Source organism: Ochotona curzoniae, unplaced genomic scaffold (assembly GCF_017591425.1).
Source record: "Ochotona curzoniae isolate NIBS_2020 unplaced genomic scaffold, NIBS_Ocur_1.0 scaffold_2587, whole genome shotgun sequence".
NCBI classification, from domain to species: domain Eukaryota; kingdom Metazoa; phylum Chordata; class Mammalia; order Lagomorpha; family Ochotonidae; genus Ochotona; species Ochotona curzoniae.
In genome coordinates this window covers 13,564,231-13,582,375 of record NW_024467096.1, presented here as the reverse complement: position 1 = coordinate 13,582,375, position 18,145 = coordinate 13,564,231, and the positions used below count along the sequence as shown (strand labels likewise).

Genomic DNA, 18,145 nt, shown 5'->3' with positions numbered 1-18,145 from the left:
ACCTGGAGCAGTAAGTGATGTAAATTAAAGGAGACTTGAGAAACAGCAGTTGAGGCTGAAGGAGGTCATGCCATGTAGTGCTTTGTCTGAGGTGGGAAAGGAGAGAATAAAATAAAGATGATTTACAAGCATTCCCCCAATCTAGAACAGCACTGCGAGTTTTGCTTTTTGCTGACAGCACTCTGCTGCCCTCTGTCGGAAGGAAGCATGCCCACCCCATGCAAAAACGAAAAAGATTGATGACGTCTAAACCCAGAAACTGAAACTGATTGTTTTTTTTCCTTGCTAAGCCGAGAGTTGAATTGTATGTGACTCACTGCACACAGGCTCTCAACCTCAGCGGAAGAAAATGAGTTTAGAGGAAGAGGAATGGGCGCAGAGATTTCAAGAACTGATCAAAAATGAGAACCCCTGGGCCAAATGGACCCTGAAACTGGATGAGAACCTGAAGCCAGGCAACCTGGCCCAGGGCTGGCGGCAATATCAGCAGAGAGCCTTTGGCAGGTGGGTCTGGCTTTCCTGGGGTTAGTCCTTCCTTCGCAAAAAGAACGGGCTTAGGGCTGCTTCTTCCCTTGGTGAGTTGGGGAAAGAGTCCCAAGAGAGACTCCAAGCCTCCACGAGGAAAGTTTGTTCTTTGATGAAACTTCCTTCCTTGCAGAATTCTTGCATGTCCCATAAACTTAAAAAAAATTTTTTTTTTGGTATGTGTGTGTTTAAGTTTATTTAAAAAGTCAGGAAATCACGGACTTATGGAAGCCATATTCAGGTATAGAGTGGACAGGGAGGGGAAAGGTGGAAGAGAGATGTTTCTACTTTTATCGAGGGTGCACTGAAAGAGAGAGAGCACCCCTTCTGGTTGCTTGGCTTCTTATGAAGGGGTGTGGTTACATGATACCCCCAAGTCCTGGATGAGAGGGAGTACATCCTGGGGCAAAAGTCATTGATTGACAGATAGGCGGACTGTGTTACATAGGGCAGTGGAGGTACCGCTTCCAATTCATGACTCTAAACTAGCTACCTGCCTGTCCCATTTCATTCTCCCCTCAGAAACGTCCAACCCTTTTTCTTAAGGGTTGTTGAAGGACATAGAAGCATCTCATCATCTGTAGCTACTTCCTGCTAATTAGGGGTGTCGGGCTTGCCTGTCCCAGGTTCATAAATCTCTCCATATTTCATCTAATGGATTTCTTGCATGAGAAATTCCAACCAGTGCCCTGGTTAGTGTCTTTTACCATCATCATTGCCATTCTGAGGACTCACTGACCATTTTCGTCTTTTGAAGTGGCATTCAAAGTCCTCAACTAGTGCACAGGACTAGGCTGACTCATGATTCCTGTGGACCTGGGTGTGATTCTTTCCCCTGTATAGGAATCAGCACAGGGGAAGTACAATGAACTGTGTGTTCTGATGCTAGGACAACACATTCCTTCCTCCCTCATCTCCACCCTAGACTATGACCCATGAGATCAGAGATCCTGTCACACCTGAGACCAGCTGAATGTGAAACTCCAGGTTTCTTGGTGATATTAAAGGCCACCAGTACCCAGCCCCAAAGCCCCCAACTTCTAACCTTTAGCTTGGTATGGTGGTGTGTCATGTGTATGACCACCTAGGACCTGTTGGACCCCTGGCCTGCTGCTGCCAGACTATCCAGTGGTGCACTTGTGGGTATAGCCTGTCTAGAACGCTGGTAACAGGCCCTGGATCTGCTGCCCCATGACTGGCATGGTCTGCCTGGTACCCCAGCGTCTGGCCCCTGGCTTGCCATGTCCCATAAGTTTGCCCTCATTGTGCCACCACTTTATCTGTTTTAGGAGTCAACAACAACCCACCACCTTTGTTGGGAGGATGAGAATGGCTGACCTGGACAACCAAGTCCTCTCCTTCCATATGGTACTGGTCCCCTACTCATGAGTCCCTGTCCTGCCTCTAAGCTCTGCTCCCTACCTGATCCTTAGCCATGCCATGCATTCTCAGGGGTCTGTACCCTTGTTCAGGATGCTCTGCCTGTTGGGCAAGTCCTTTCTTCATTCCCTTTCTAATCTTCTTAAGCGCCACCTTCCCATAAAAGCATTCCCTGACCTCCAAGACAGAGTAAATGATCTGTCTTCTCCTTATCTATGATACTGATCTTTTATATGTATAATATATTTCAGTGGTTTTTATATAAAATACAATACACAATTATGACATATTTCAAAAAATATATTCATAAATAACATTAACTTGTATGATGCATGTTCAATAAATGATATTATCTACTGTTCCCTGCAGAATTTCTTCACTAAAACAGTAAAGACTCTCAAGGGCTCTGCAGAATACTTTCCTAAGCCACTTGCCAAGGCCTGAATAGCAGCCATTTTGTTCTGTATTTTTTTTTTACATTTCTTTTTTTTTTTAAATTTATTTTATGTGATACAGTTTTATAGGCACTGGGGATTCCCCCCACCCCTCCCATACCCCTCCCCCCATAGTGGATTCCTCCACCTTGTTGCATAACCACAGTTCAAGTTCAGTTGAGATTCCTTCATTGCAAGCATATACCTAGCATAAAGTCCAGCATCTTATTGTCCAGATAAGTTCAGTGGCCTCTTGGGCAGACCTTCTCTGGTCTGAAGGTAGAGCTAACAGGGTAAAGTTCCGGTCAGTTAAAATCCCCAACAAAACATCAGCATCAATATACATTATGGAATTAATTGATATAGTATTGAGTAAACAATATGTTAAAAATAATGCAAGTTCAATTCTTCAAAACATCTGGGTTGAGACAGTATCAATGACAGGCTCAAAAGATAACAAACAATCAAGCAAAAATTACAGGTTAAATCAAGGCAAACATGTGGTATCTAATCTTTTGGGATTCACTCATTTCCCTTAGCATTATAGTTTCCAGTTGGGCCCATTTAGCCACAAAGAACTGCATTTTGTTTTTTTTAATAGCTGAGTAGTATTCCATGGAGTAGATGAACCAAAGTTTTCTTATCCAATCTTCTGCTGATGGGCATTTCGGTTGCTTCCATGTTTTTGCAATTACTGATTGTGCTGCTATGAACATAGGGATGCATGTTGGTTTGTCGTGAAACAGGTGTTTTGGATGTATTCCTAGGAGTGCTATTGCTGGGTCATATGGCATGCAGATTCCGAGTTGTTTGAGTGTTCTCCAGACTGATTTCCATAAAGGCTGTACCAATTTGCAGCTCCACCAGCAGTGGAGTAGGGTTCCCTTTTCCCCGCATCCTCGCCAGCAAGCGTCGTTGGTGTTCTTGTTTATGTGGGCCAATCTTACTGGTGTTAGGTGGTACCTCATCGATGTCTTAATTTGGATTTCCCTCATTGCCAGGGAACTGGAGTGTGTTTTCATATGTTTGTTTGCCATTTGGGCTTGTTCCTTTGTGAAATATTTGCCCATTTCCCGTGCCCATTTCTTGAGTGGCTTGTTTGTTTTGGATTTTTTTGTTGTTTTGGAGTTCTTTGTATATCCTGGAGATTAGCCCACTATCTCCTACATAGTGCGCGAAGATCTTCTCCCATTCTGTCGGTTGCTTTTTTACTTTGCTGATTGTTTCCCTTGCTGTGCAGAAGCTTCTTAGTTTGATGAGGTCCCATTTGTTTATTCTGTTCTTAACTGCTATGCTTTTGGCGTCCTTCTTAGAAAGTCAGGACCTACTTCTAGGTCTTGCAGGGTATTTCCTACATTTTCTTGCAAGAGTTTGAAGGTTTCTGGATGTAGGTTTAGGTCTTTTATCCATGTAGATTGGATCTTAGTGTATGGTGACAGGTGTGGGTCTATCTTTTTGTGTCTGCAGGCTATCAGCCAGTTGTCCCAATAACATTTACTGAAGAGGCCTTCCCATTTGCTTGGATTGTCGTTGGTCTTTTTGTCAAAGATTAATTGGCTGTATTTGTGTGGGTTCCCTTTTGGTGCTTCTATTCTATTCCATTGATCTTCCTCTCTATCTTTGTGCCAGTACCAGGCTGTTTTGATAACCACTGCTCTATAGTATGTCCAGAGGTCCGGAACTGTGATTCCCCCTGCTAGCTTCTTATTCTTTAGGATGGTTCTAGCTATTCGTGGTTTTTTGTGTTTCCAGATGAGTTTTTGAATTATGTGTCTAGTTCTGTGAAGGATGTTTTGGGCAATTTGATTGGCATTGCATTGAAAGTGTATATTGCTTTTGGTAGTATAGACTTTTAATGATGTTGGTTTTACCTATCCAGGAGCATGGAATGTTATTCCATCTTTTGAGGTCTTGTTCAATTTCTTTTTTGAGTAGTTTGTAGTTTTCTTCGAATAGGTCTCCTACTCTTTTAATTAGATTTATTCCCAGATACTTCATACTTTTCTCTACTATTTTGAATGGTATCTTGCTGGTTAGGTCTTTTTCCATCTTGGGGCTGTTTGCATACACAATGGCTGTTGATTTTTGTTCATTAATTTTGTACCCTGCTACTCTGCCACTCTGCCAAACTCTTGTATAAGTTCTAGTAGTTTCTGTATTGAGTCTCCTGGCTTTTCTATGTACTGGAGCATGTCATCTGCATATAGTGAAAGCTTGACTTCTTCGTTCCCCATTTGTTTGCCTTTGATTTCTTTTTCTTGTCTTATGGCCTCTGCAAGTACCTCTAGGACTATGTTGAATAGCAGTGGAGATAGTGGGCATCCTTGTCTTGTTCCAGATCTCAGCGGGAAGGGTTCTAACTTTTCTCCATTCAGTACGATGCTGGCGTTGGGTTTTTCATAAATTGCTTTGATTATGTTGTGGATTTTTCCATCTATGCCTACCTTAGTTAGAGTTTTTAGCATGAAGAGGTGTTGGATCTTGTCAAAAGCTTTTTTTCTGCGTCTATTGATACTATCATGTGGTTCTTGTTTTTTAGCTTTTGGATGTGATGTATCACATTAATGGATTTCCGAATGTTGAACCATCCTTGCTTTCCAGGGATTTTTTAACCTGGTGAGCCATGGAGTGTTGCTCTCTGCAACAGTAGTAACTCTTCCCAAATAGGAAAGTGCTTGCCTGTTCAGCTGAATTGATTTGACAGTCTTCTTGAGATGGGAAAAGCAACCTGTCTGTGGAGTTTTGAAAATAATTGATTAGCTTGTGGTGGGGGGTTGGGTGGGAGGCATTTTGTAATTTTTAAGAGTTTTCATGTATGTTGTTGCTTCCAATGTGGACAACATCAGTTTTGGATATTTTTCTTTTTATGGGTTAGAAAAAGAAACATGTGGCTTAGGTTAGCTATGGATTTGGCCTTTTAACTCGAGTAGTGGTGCCAAGTTACTCTCTAGGTGCAAAATGGAGTATGTTGCCTACCAGTGGTAATGCTAGTAGCAGGTGATGAACAAGGTTGACCTCAAGTGGCCTAGGATTTGAAATGTCACTGACCAGGTTTGTTTCATTCATACTAATCATTCCTTATGCAGTTCAATAGAAGTGCTTTGCAGATGAAGTGGCATCTCACTGTGAGGCACCCATTTCAGCACCAGCCTCCGGAGAGGGACCTGCCAACACTATTTGGCAGCAAGTTTACCCACTACACCATGACATGGTTCTGGTCTCCAGAAAGTTTTTACATGTTTTCCAATCCAATGCTGTGTGTATGGATGTATGTATGCTGTAAGTATGTTGTATCATACTGAGAAATTTTTCTGGCACAGAGATATTTGACTTGCAAGTAGACAGAGGTGGAAACAATCTATGGGCAGAAACCCAGCAGGCCACAAGCACAAATTTTATCTGAAATACAATTGGTAATGTTCTTGCCTTGTCAGTGACTGGGATAACCTACATTGCTGCAATGCTTCCAGGTGGAAAAGACACTAGAGACAAGCCTAGAATCGTTGCCCCCAGAGACCAGTCATCCTTTGAGGTTACAATGAGCTTTGTTCTTGTGCCTACAGGTTTCAGTGCTCCTCTTGCTGGCGAAGCTGGGCCTCTGCACAGACGCAAATCCTGTGCCACATGTACTGGGACCCCCAGAATTGCCGGGGCCAGGTGCTCATGCGAGTCTTTGGTCAGAGGTGCCAGAAGTGCTTCTGGTCAGGATTTGAGAAGCCCGAGTTCTCTTCAGAGAGCATTACGCAGATCCTGAACAACCTGGTGCAGAGTATTTTGGACAGATACTACCGAGATGGCTCCCGAAAGTCTTCCAGGATGCCGGTGAAGGTGGAGGTTCCTTTGGATGGACCCCATGACAGGACCAACTGTGAGGCTTGTATGCTGGGCTTTTGTGTGCAAGGATTTCAAAGCCACGTGCTACCGTCAGCCAAATCTTTACCCTCAACTATGACTCAGACCAATGGGTGTAACTCTGTCCAAAAGTGGGCAGGGCTGAGCCATCCGAAGGGAAACCATGGAGAAAGCAGCAGCAGGTCTCCAGGAAGGCTGATAAACATAGTGACACCTTTGGGAGGGCTTAGTGACACAAATGGTTACGAGAGAGGCTTTCAAGGCTCCTATTTTCAAAGCCACAAGACAGAGCCATCCAAACCTGCATGTTCCTATACAAATAATTTTCAGTATCAGTCAGGGGTTGACCTTGATTTGGATGGCAGCACAGGGGCCGGCAGCACTTTTGGGTTTGGGCATTTTGCTGGGTTGTTTTGTTTGATACTTTCTTTTATTTTGCGACTTATTTTGAAATAGGTTTGCTTTCTTGTCTTGTTTTGTCTAATTTCATGATAATCACTTTACTGTGTAACACTTATATATGACAGAGAATTGATCCCTGAAACCAATCAGGGTCAAGTTTACAAAATGAATAATGTTTTCTTGGATATTTTCTGAAAAATAGCCTAAAATATATCCAGGAACATGAAGGACTCAACAATAAATGCATGCTGAATCTACTAGTTCTTCATTCATTTGTTTACTGTTTTATTCAGTAGTATCAACAGATGTAGAGAGATCACATCATGGCAAGAAGTGATGGTGACAAGTGTTATCAGAGACTTAGGAAGTAGTCTGAATGATGGTTGTCTTCATCCAGATGTTCGTGTTCTAACTGCTAATTTACATGGCAGAACAGGCTTTTCACAGGGATTCCTACGATGCTCTGGTGACAGATTATTTTGCATTATCCAGGTGAGTAACAGCAAGTGCCCTTACAAGAGAGAAGCAAGAAAGTCAAATTTGGAAAATGGAGATTGGTGACAGGACCAGAGGTACGAAGATGGAGAACCGGGAGTTAAAGGGGTATCAGCAGCCTTTAGACACTCGAAAGGCATAGAGCCTGGTTCTCTCCTGGAACCCTCAGAAGAATCCAGATCTGACTTCACATCATTCAGATTTGAGATTTTGACCTCAGGAGTGACAAGACAGCAAATCTGCATTATTTTAAGTCATTGAGATGGTGGTCATTTGGTAGAGTAGCAATAGGAAATTAATCAAGTGGTCAATGTCACAGCAGGAGCCAGGCATTTATGTTTGAGCTATGCTTCAGTGTGACTGAGAACACAGGCATTGCATACACTAGAAACATCTTTCCATCTCATCCCCTTTTGGTCTTCTTTCTTTCCTAATTAATCCACTCAAACATTTCTATCCCAAGGAGATTTCCATTTATTTGTGATTCCTGAAGCTATCCTATCCTCTCACTCCTTTCAGCATTGGATTGGAAAACATGTAAAAACTTTCTGGAGACCAGAACCATGTCATGGTGTAGTGGGTAAGCTTGCTGCCAAATAGTGTTGGTATTCAGGTGGTGCCAGTTCAAGTCTTAGTTGTTCCTTTTCCAATCAAGCTCCCTGCTAATGTGCCTAAGAAAGCAATAAAGAATGGCCCGATTGTTTTGGCTTCTACACCCATGTGAAAGACCAGGAAATTCCTGGCTCCTGACTTTGACTAGGGCCAACTCCAGCTGCCGTGGCCATTTGGGGAGCAAACCACAGGACAGATTGATTTTTTACTTTCTTTCTTTCTTTCTTTCTTTCTTTCTTTCTTTCTTTCTTTCTTTCTTTCTTTCTTTCTTTCTTTCTCTTTCTCTTTTCTCTTTCTCTCTTTTCTCTGTCTTTCTCTCTCTCTCTTTTAAAGATTTATGTATTTGTATTGGAAAGTCAGATTTACAAAGAGAAAGAGAGACAGAGAGAAAGATCTTTCACTTGCTGGTTCACTCCTCAAGTGGCCACAATGGCTGGAGCCAGTCTGAAGCCAGGAGCTAGGAGCTTTCGCAAGGTCTCTCACAAGGATGCAGGGTGTTGAAGCTTTGGGCTGTCCTTAACTGCTTTCCCAGGCCACAAACAGGAAGCTGGATTGGAAGTGGGGTCACTGGGACGTGAATCAACGCCAATATGAGATTCCAGAACTTGCAAGGTGAGGATTCAGGCACTGAGCCATCGAGCCAGGCTTCTGCCTTTCAAACATATTTATAAATAAAATTTAAAAATAATTAATGAAAAATAACTCCTTTCATTTTCTCTTAATCCATCCTCATTAGTACTTTCCCTTTAAATATAACCTCTCCCCAAGTTACCTTTTTGAATTTCTGCATCCTTTATGTTTAAATACCTTTTTGGTTCCTTTATAAGGAGTACTACTTGGGGGACCAGCTTGGAGACATTTTATAGCCTTGCCATGTTTTATCACCTGGCACAATTGTTATTCCTCCTGAGCTTCAATTGCTCCATTTATAAAGTAGTTAAATGGAAGATCTTTGTCTCTGTGTCTCCTCTCTGTAAATTTGCCTTTCCAATGCAAATAAATAAATCTTTTAAAAATAAAAAAATGCATAGGGAAAGCAAAACATAAAGGATTGCATGTATGTATTTACTTCTGGTAGTTCTTCAAATTACAGTGAGTGAGAGTAGAAAGGGGAGTGGCGGGAAGGCATCAACACACTGGCAAAGAGAATGGTTATGTTACTGAAGATGACTTCTTGAGGATACCCATCTTCACACAAGAAGTAACTCAAGTAGGAGACAGAGTCACAGTGAGCAAGCTGGCAAAATCCTGAGTCGCTAGGTATCCAGTCTGGTTGATATCCCCATAACTTGTACTACTATTCCTACCCTCTTGCTTGTCTATTAATTACACCTGGAAGAAGGACCTTCCAGTATTCTTTATATGAAAAAATGTACAAGAAAAATATTAATGTTCAAGCTGAGCACCTGCCACTGCATAGTCTTGGGGTGACAATTTTCTACTACTTGTTTTTTTCTACTATCTTGTCTTGATTTTTATTTCTTTACCCCAGCATCTTAGCTGGTTTCTTGTCTTGGCATCTTTGCTTAGGTGGCTTAAATAGTTAAGTTAGCTAACCCTTATCCTTGAGGAGTTTGAGCTCTTGCTCAGAAAATCCTTTTTAGTGTGCAGTTATTTTCCCCCTCATGCAGAATTGGCCAGTGAACTAACAAGAGACATCCCTGTGAATCGTCTGGGTGTCAAACACATCGAACCACTTACATTGTGTAGCAGTAGTCCTGTTTCCCTCTGATGATCATCTTAGAGGTCTTTCTTGCTGAATTGCTTCCTTGCAAAGAATTTTGAGATAACCAGCCATAGCTGGACATGAGACTCTTGAATAGAACCATTCACCAGTTGAATCTCTAGAACTTACAGATTGTTAAGTTGTTAAGTAGCACAGAGATGGCTACTGATTTCATGTAAATGATCATAAACAAGGCTACTCCTACTTCTCCTGTTCTTCTGCCTGTTGGAACCACGGTATCATATATTGGTAATTGCTTCAGGATATGTATAGTACATATTCTGGTAGATGGTGACTCATCTTTAGCTGCATCTTTTCTGGATTTTCAGCTTCTGTGTAGTGAAGACATGGGATCAGGAAGTAGAGAAAAACCAAGGGAGCTGCTAGACTGTTGGAGAAGCCTGCTCCCTGAATACTGTGTCTCTGCAGCCAGCCTAGGCACAAGTCCATCACACTTGGATCAGGTTGACAGAAGACTCCAAAAGAGGTTGTTCCCAAAGGAAAAACATGGAGAAATGAGGAGTTATCAGATCCATTCAAATATCTAGAGAGTTAACATTTCTAACAGTTTTGGGAAAGAGTTTGATAGGATCCTAGAAAAGTAAACAAAGAAACAAAAAATAAAAGCCAAGGCAATTATTAACTTGAGGAGTTACAAAAAAGATTGTACTAGAAAATTAATTTGGCCAGCACAACATTTAAAGACCATACTGGGGCCCGCACTTTCTAGTTGTGTGCGTGGGAGTATGCATGTGGATTGCTTGGGGAAAGGGGTTAAGGAATGCTGGGTATGTTTGGGAGTGGGGTCACTGAGAGAGTACTTTACAGGTGTAGAATGATTTCTTGGGGGCTTCTAAGGACTGGATCACTGCATTCACAGGTGAGGAGTGACTTTGGGGACCTTCCATAGACCAGGCCACTGCATTCATAGGTAAACAAAGAGGCTGAGATGGAGTAACTTACAAAGGGGAAATAAGAGGGCATACCTTGGTCAGATCAAGACACTCACCCATGTTGGAGAATTGGGTTGGGCTAAGTGGCATTACCTGCTCGCTTCTGGTGCACATAGAAGCTTGGTTTGGGGGGGTCTGCCTGGCAAGGATAGACCACAGTAATCCCAACCCCTGAGGCTGGGCAAGGTGTGGTTGTGCTGTAGCACCCATTGATGAGAGCCAGAATGGGTGCGGGCCAATTGGGCCAGTGCACAGTACCCACCAATGAATGCCGGGACTGAAGTGGGCCATGTCATACTGAGCCAAGCACCCACCAGCACGTGAGATATGTGACAGGGAGCTGATCTAAGAGAACTTGGGGAACTCCCTGTTGGGTTGTAGCTTCTACTGGTGAGCACAAGGCTGGGGACAGCCTATGTTAGGCCAAGCTATCGTATCTATCAGGATATATGTGGACTGGGTTTAGGGATGGGTTAGGCTGCGCCACTCTTCAGCACCAGCTGGCAGGTATGAGAACCAGGACAGGGTCCAGACCAGGCCAGAATAGGTCACAACACCTGGCAGTTCACATGAGGACAAGACTAGGGTCTGGACAGGCTGGGTTAGGCCTCATCAGCGTAAGCTGGAAATGGGGATAGGGTGGGCAAGCACTTGCAATGCCCACCAAGGAATGTCAAGGTGTGGCAAATCATGCCAGACTTGGCTGCAGGACACACTGGCATTTGCAAGACCCAGGGCTGGGGACAAGCCTGTAAGGGAATTTCATGAACCCTATTGCTATGCCACTGTTCCCATGGTGAGCATGAGATCTGTGACTGGGGTTGGACCTAGTTAGTCAGAGCTACAATACCCATCAGCCTGAGTGTGAGATGGGTAAGGGAGGGCCAGGCTAGGCTAGACAGTTGCATACCCTGGTGCATACAAAAGCCAGAATGAGAAAAGGCCAGCCAGGCTTTGCCACAACATCCCCTGGAAAGTGCTAGCACTGGCTACAAGTCATGTCAGGCTAGTCCACAGTAAGCCCTGGAGAAGCTCAAGCTCCGGGGCTGGGAGTGGGCCTTGTAGCAACATTGCAGACATTATTCTGCTAGGCTGCTGCTCTTGTTAGTGAGCATGCGAGCTGGGGCTGGGGTGGGCCAGGCTGAACAAGACAACAGCACCTGTAGGCATACAGTGCGGGTCTGAGGATGGATCATGCTGAGCTAAACCACATAACCCGTGGGTGTGTATGAGAGGAGGATAGGATGTAGAATGGCCAGCAAATTCTCACATGCTGGCACATGTAGGAACCAGGGCTGGAGGAAGGCTTGATGAGGTTATTAGGGGTCACCCTGACTAGCCTACGTTCCCTCTGGTGCATAAGAGTAAAGTATTTGGCCTGCTGCAGTGGACTAGGCTGCAGTGCCTGTTTGTTTATGTTGGTGATATGTGTAGGGGTGGAACTGACCAGGCAACTGCATTTACCAGTATGTGCATAGGCTGATGTGACAGATTGAACCAGATCCTGTGCTAGCTGGTGTACACAAGTCATGTCTGGGGTCACCCCAAGCGAGATTTCCTTTGGGAACTTCCCAACTATATTGTTGGATTTAAACTCCAGACATAGGGAAAATCATGAGATATGTCGTTTGACCTTAGAGTGCACACAGCTCAGGGACTGGATCTCCTCAGCTGGTAATGCCCAGAAGCACTCGAAGGACATGACAGCTCATCTAGGCCAGTAGAGGATGTTGAGTGCCTCAGAAGATGGAAAGCAAAGCAGGTTGGACAACTCTCCTGGCCAAACTTTGCCAGCAAGTATGTGGGTGTGTGGATGTTCTTAGGTGGACTTTAACCAATAGACCTTGGACACATTTTCTCATTCCTGGTGCAATAAAGTTGACCGTATCTCAGGACTATCAAAACCAATCAAGTAACACCCTTGGGAGGTTCTTCCCGGCATCCGGGTCATTAAGATGATATCAAATGACCATCCTCATACCTGGGTGCTGATGTAGTTTGGCAGCAAGATACAAGAGAAAAAGAAAAAAAGAAGAAGAAGAAGAAGAAAAAAGATACAGCAGATACGAGAGAAAAAAAAAAAGAAATTGAAAACACTTGTCCCACCCACCTTCCTCTATGCCTCCATCCTCCTACTCCAATTAGAGGAACACATGAGCATACATTCTTCCAACTATGTAAACAACATTAAACGTAAAATGGAATAAAATAAATGCAGTTACTCTAAATGCAATTGAATAATATTTAAGTGTATAATAAGTTAGAGTAATATTTAAGTGAGCATTTGCTAAGAATTATAACTGAACGGTGACTTAACAAAACACTCTGAAATATCAAAATCAAAATTGGGGAGAAACAGCATGCCAGAAAGGGGGTTGAAGTTGTATAAGACTTTGGTCCTTACCTTGATGGTAGAATATTAGTAGCTAGTTAAAAAAAAAAAACCTGAAAATCAAGAAACAGAAATAAGAAACTAAATACTAGAAAAAAAAAGTTAAATGAGATGTGAGATTGCTTTGGGTAAGTAAAAATGGAAGTTGAAGAAGGCCAGGAAATGTCAACTTCTGCAGTAAACATTATGTTATACCGTTACACTGAATCACTTCCTTTTTTTTAAGATTTATTTTTATTAGAAAGTAAGATTTACAGAGAGGAGAGACAGAGAGAAGATCTTCCTTCTACTGGTTCACCCATAAGTGGCAACAGCTGAACCTATCTGAACTCGAACCAGGAGCTTTCTCTAGGTCCCACATGTGGGTGCAGGGTCTTGTGGCTTTGAGCCATTCTCTAGTGCTTTCCGAGGCCACAAGCAGGGAGCTGTGTAGGAAGTGGACCTGCTGGGACTTGAACTGGCACCCATGTGGCATCCTGGCTCATGCAAGGTGAGGACTTTAGCCACTGAGTCATTGAGTCGGGCCCTAAACTACTTCTTTAAACTTTTTACATAGTCTTCATTTTACAAGGTTGAGGTCTTTTGATTGTCCTTGTCTTCCCAGGACTCCAGGGGCCTAGCTGCTTTCTGTGGAACTTGGTCTGAAGCCATTGTGCCACTTGTTTTTCCTTCCCTCCTTTGAAGAGATTCCCAAGTTTCTTTCATAGAATATGAGATTCAGTTGTCCCATCTTTTGTACATTTCTAGGCATGCTTTATGTTTGTCTTCTGGAGTCTGTTTGGAGGTGACCCAGTCCCACAACAATTACTCTGTGGTAGAACCATATGCCCATGGAATGTTCACTGGTATTAGGAATTCCACAGGTCTAAGGAATTCATGTGACTCTGGGGACCTACTGCTGACCAGGTCACCCCACCTCACTAGCCCCCAGCCCCCATCTCGTTCCTCTGCAGGAGTTGCAACCTATTCCAGATAGCCACTTTCCCTGTCCCCTGGGCATTTCTGAGGGAGTGTCAGCATGGTTGGGAAGAGGGGCCCTCCAGAACCCCTATCAGGTTAAGCTTCAGCTCTAATTCCTGTGAGTCCTGGCAAGTGCATCGGTCTGACCCAGCTCAACCTCAAACCTGATTTAGGCCTACCAGAAGGTGTCCTGACCTGGTCAGGGCAACTCTCCAAAATCCCTGCCAGGCTGTGTACACTGGCAGGTTCCGCAGCCTTGGCCCATGCCACCCCAAGTACTGGTTCTTGTGTGCAGTGGTTGGTGCTATCACCAGATCCTTTCCGTCTCTAACCCTGGGTTTCACCCATACAAACTGATATAGCTTCCTAGTTGAGCAGACCTTTGCAGACCCCTACCATGCCAGTCCCCTTGCAAACCCCTACCATGCCAGTCCCTAGATCTGGCTTTCATGTGCTATGAAAATTGCAGTGGTGACCCAGCCCACACCCTGTCCCATCTTTCACTTGTACAGATTGTTGCAGTAGCCTGGCCCTGTCCATCCCAAGATGCAACTCTTGTGTTCATTGACATGACTCCCGTTCAGGACTCCCCTTTAGACCTGGACAGGACTCCCCTCCAGAATCTCTACCAAGTTGGCCCCCTGACCTGGCATTCACATGTGCTAGAAAGTATTGCATCCTGGCCAGGATCACCTCTATTCCCTGACCTCATTGTGCACTGGCAAGGTAACAGCCTGGCCCTAGAAGATCTTCTAAGCATGTCTACCTGGCTTGCCCCCAGGCCTAGCTGTCTTGTAGTGGCCCAGTCTAAGAAAAATCTTCTAGTTTGTGGGTTTGACTGGTTACATTATAGAATTCAAGAATATGTTCAAAAAAGAAAATGATAACTATGTTCCTTGACACCTAATATAATCATGCAAATGCCCAATACATATGATTTCATTTATTCAACTCTTATTGGGCCCAAGAAAGGTAGAAGCCTGGTAGGTCACTCCATCTACCAGCTGGAAGATTAATGTGGTTCTTCAAATAGTAGAGTGAGGCATTATGGAAGGGAGAAAGGGATGGGAGGGAAATTTAGCAGAGCCAGGAGTAAATATTATCAGTGAGGCCAGGCAGTCAAGCTGGAATTGGAAACGGAGCTATTTATTTTTTCAACTGTGTGAACACTGAGTGGATTCCTAGGCAAACGATCTGACACGAGAACCCTCCACAAAAGCTGCTGCTCACAAATCAGTCATGCCAGGAGCAAAGCCTGTTTCCCCAAAGACTGGTCATTGTTACTGCAGCACAGGGCTCAGAGCCTTGGATTTCAAGGAACTCAACTCTTGGCCTTTCTGTTGCCTGGTCCTATCTACACTTCACATTGCTCTCAGCAAATGCACAGCACTTTCATCAGTCTTGAGCAGAATGTCATGAATGGCTTGGAACTAAAAGGGTGTAGGAAGGTTGCCACTGGAGAGTCACAATGACAGATGTGTTCTGTGTGTCAGAGGTCAGAGGAGGACATGATGGTGGAGAGGAGGCTGACCCATCCCTCTGGGGAAAGCGAGAAGAGGGGCTCTTGGCTCCTCCTGTCTCGTCTTGGGCTGAAGGGCAGAGATTTCCACTTAGGATGTCACAGAGGTGAACACTCAGGGGTGATGTCAGCCACTGCATTCATCTAAAAGCTGTGGAACTGGAGACAGCAACGTTCAAGCTTACAATGGTAAGCAGGAAGCAATTAGGAAAAAGGGGGTGCTAAGAAATTCTATAAAAATCGGAGAAGAAAAAAATGTTCTGGCTCCTGGGAGTGTTCAAACAATCTCAGAAGACTTGCAGCAGCCTTATGTGATTGGACCATCTCTTTGGAAAGCTGGACATGACAGGAAGCTGTATTGGTAGCTGCTAATTCTCAGAGCCAGAGTTAATGCAGCCTTTTGGCTGACACACCTCTAAGCCAACTCATAGTTACCGTCTTTAATATTTTTAACAGATACAGAAGCCAAATCCTTGGGGGCAGAAGGAAGTAGCCCGACAAAATATAATTCAAGGAAGTAAGGTCACACCTCTTCCACAGATAGTAAACTAATGTGATAGAGGCAGGGAAGTAGTCAAGTCTTAGTACGTTGGGATCAGAATAAAATGGAGAATATGTAATTTCAGGAGGAACAGAGTAATGGGTAAAGGGTTAGGCTGCCAGGATAGTGTCTGGGGGTTTTCATTCAGCCTGCGTACTGCCCTAGCTGCTGGCGAGTGCCTTTTTAAGCTGCTTCCTGGAGGGGAGAGTTTTGCACACGTGCAGAGACCCATGTCCGCCACATCCACCACAATAAGATGGATTTGGACTTGAACAAAAACTCAAGGACAAAGTCAGTTATTTATAGTGCATTGCCTTGACAGTTAAGAATGTCCCAAATGAGGAATCTAAAAGCCGATGCTGGGCTGAGCTAAAGCCAGGCAAACAAAATTTCACTCACTTTTTGTATTATTTATTTGTTCCTAGTTTCACTGAGTTGGGAATTAATTGGGCATCACTGGCCTAATGGGTTCTAGGAGCCAGGGCAAGAGGAGCTGAAGTTTGACAGCAAAACCCTGCTGCCCTGCCTGGCTTCCTGAAGTCTTGCACAGAGCACCTGATGTGAAAGCTCCAACTAACTAAACATGACAGCTCTACCCAGCCAGGGTGTAAGTTCCAACTTGTACTATACAACTCTCTCTCTCTCTCTGCACCACCCAAACTCCAGTCCCTGCTGTGTAGCAAAACCTCCAAGATTCAGGATGTTACAAGCCAGAACAGTGAGTTTGCACATTTACCTTAAAAAAAGAGATTTACTTATTTTTATTAGAAATTCAGATTTACAGAGAGAAGGAGCAACAGAAAGAAAGATCTTCCATCTGCTGGTTCACTCTCCAAGCGGCTGCAAGATTGGAGCTGAGCCGATCCTGAATCAGGAACCAGGAGCTTCTTCCAGATCTCCCACATGGGTGTAGGGTGCTGAGGCTTTGGTGTAAGGAGCAACTCCAAGAGAGGCCTTGAAAACTAATCCAGATCTGACATCCTGGACGCAGCACGATCTTGAATGCCTGCTTACTGCAAATCCCTAGATATCAGGGGATGTCTTAAAGCTCACTTGCCTATGTAAGTTTAGTGACCTTCAGGTTCAAACCATGCAATTGGCTCCAGCCAATGCCCTGAGATATCTATCCCTGGTGTCCACCTACAGCCTCATCTGCCAGTCCCTGACCCTGAGAACCCAATGCCCACCTCGAGGCTATAAAGAGTCCTCTGCCCTTGTTCTCTCTTCTCAACATCTCACTCTGCTCTTCTTATATGCTGCTCTCCTCTTCTCTCTTTTCTTCTCCTCTCCTCTCCTCACTTCTCTTTTTTCTTCACATTTTATATTTTATTATTGTTATTATTATTATCATTTTATGATACAGTTCCATAGGCTCCTGGTATTTCCTTTATCCCTGCCCCAATTTTCCCCCAACACCTAGTTCCTCTATATAATTACTAAAGTATAGCTCTTCATACACAGTCATATGTCCATCATTGTGGGCATGGACAATAGCAGAGAGTCCAACATCCTATTCTTAAGATATAGTAAACAGTTTCATTGTAAGTCCATCTTTGTCTGGAAGTAGAAATAGAAACTACATTGTATCCTCACATTTGGATATATTAGTCTCCATTTCACAGCTACTGTACATCCCTCAAATGAAAAATCATAATACAAAATCAGCAATAGAAAGAAAAATAGAAATTTACAATGTCATGAAATTAAATAACATGTTACTAGATATGACAGTCTCCATTACACAGCTACTGTACATCCCCTTAAATGAAAAGAGATAAAACAAAATTAACATCAGGAAGAAAAATGAAATTAACAACACTATGAAGTTAAATAATATGCTACTAAATGACTAACAAAGAAATGAAAATCAAGAACCTTCTTGAAGAAAATGATGCTACTGTATGATCTATGAGTTATTGAAGAATTTGATCAGAAGAAAGTGTTTTGAAGAGATGAAACTAACAGAAAACATCAAAACCCATGCAATATAGTTTCTGCTGATTTTTGTTGGTGAGATGTATCTCTTCTAGACAACAAATAGATGGGTTTTGTTTTTTAATCCAGTCTTCTAATCTATGACGTTTGATTGAGTTTAAGCAATTTACATTCAGGGTTAATATGTATGGGTGGTACTTTGATCCTGTCATTTTAGGAGTGGGTTGTTCACTGGTTTAGTCTTCTGTTGTCATTTTGCTGGGATGTTCTTCCCATTTGCCTTTGGTTTTGTCAGGTGCTGTTCCTCTTCTCTGTCAAGAGAACGTCTTGAAGTATCAGTTGCAGGGCAGGTTTGGAGAAGCAAATTCTTGTAATTTTGCTTTACTGTGGAAAAATTTTATTTCATTTTCAAAGATGAA

At 43.4% G+C, this 18,145-nt stretch overlaps 1 protein-coding gene across 1 annotated transcript; it reads left to right on the top strand.

Annotated features, from left to right (window-relative positions):
* Positions 1-281: 281 nt before the first annotated feature.
* On the top strand, positions 282-6,847 carry RTP4 (receptor transporter protein 4). Its single transcript, XM_041002956.1, has 2 exons — positions 282-504; positions 5,903-6,847. Exons 1-2 carry the CDS (start codon positions 350-352, stop codon positions 6,645-6,647), a joined length of 900 nt encoding a protein of 299 aa, XP_040858890.1. The 5' UTR covers positions 282-349; the 3' UTR covers positions 6,648-6,847.
* The last annotated feature ends 11,298 nt before the right edge of the window (positions 6,848-18,145 follow it).

Excerpts from the sequence above, each read along its gene's own strand:
- RTP4 (XM_041002956.1), top strand. The coding sequence starts at position 350 with ATGAGTTTAGAGGAAGAGGAATGGGCGCAGAGATTTCAAGAACTGATC. Across the intron at positions 505-5,902 it reads CAGCAGAGAGCCTTTGGCAG|GTTTCAGTGCTCCTCTTGCT; the intron begins GTGGGTCTGGCT and ends TTGTGCCTACAG.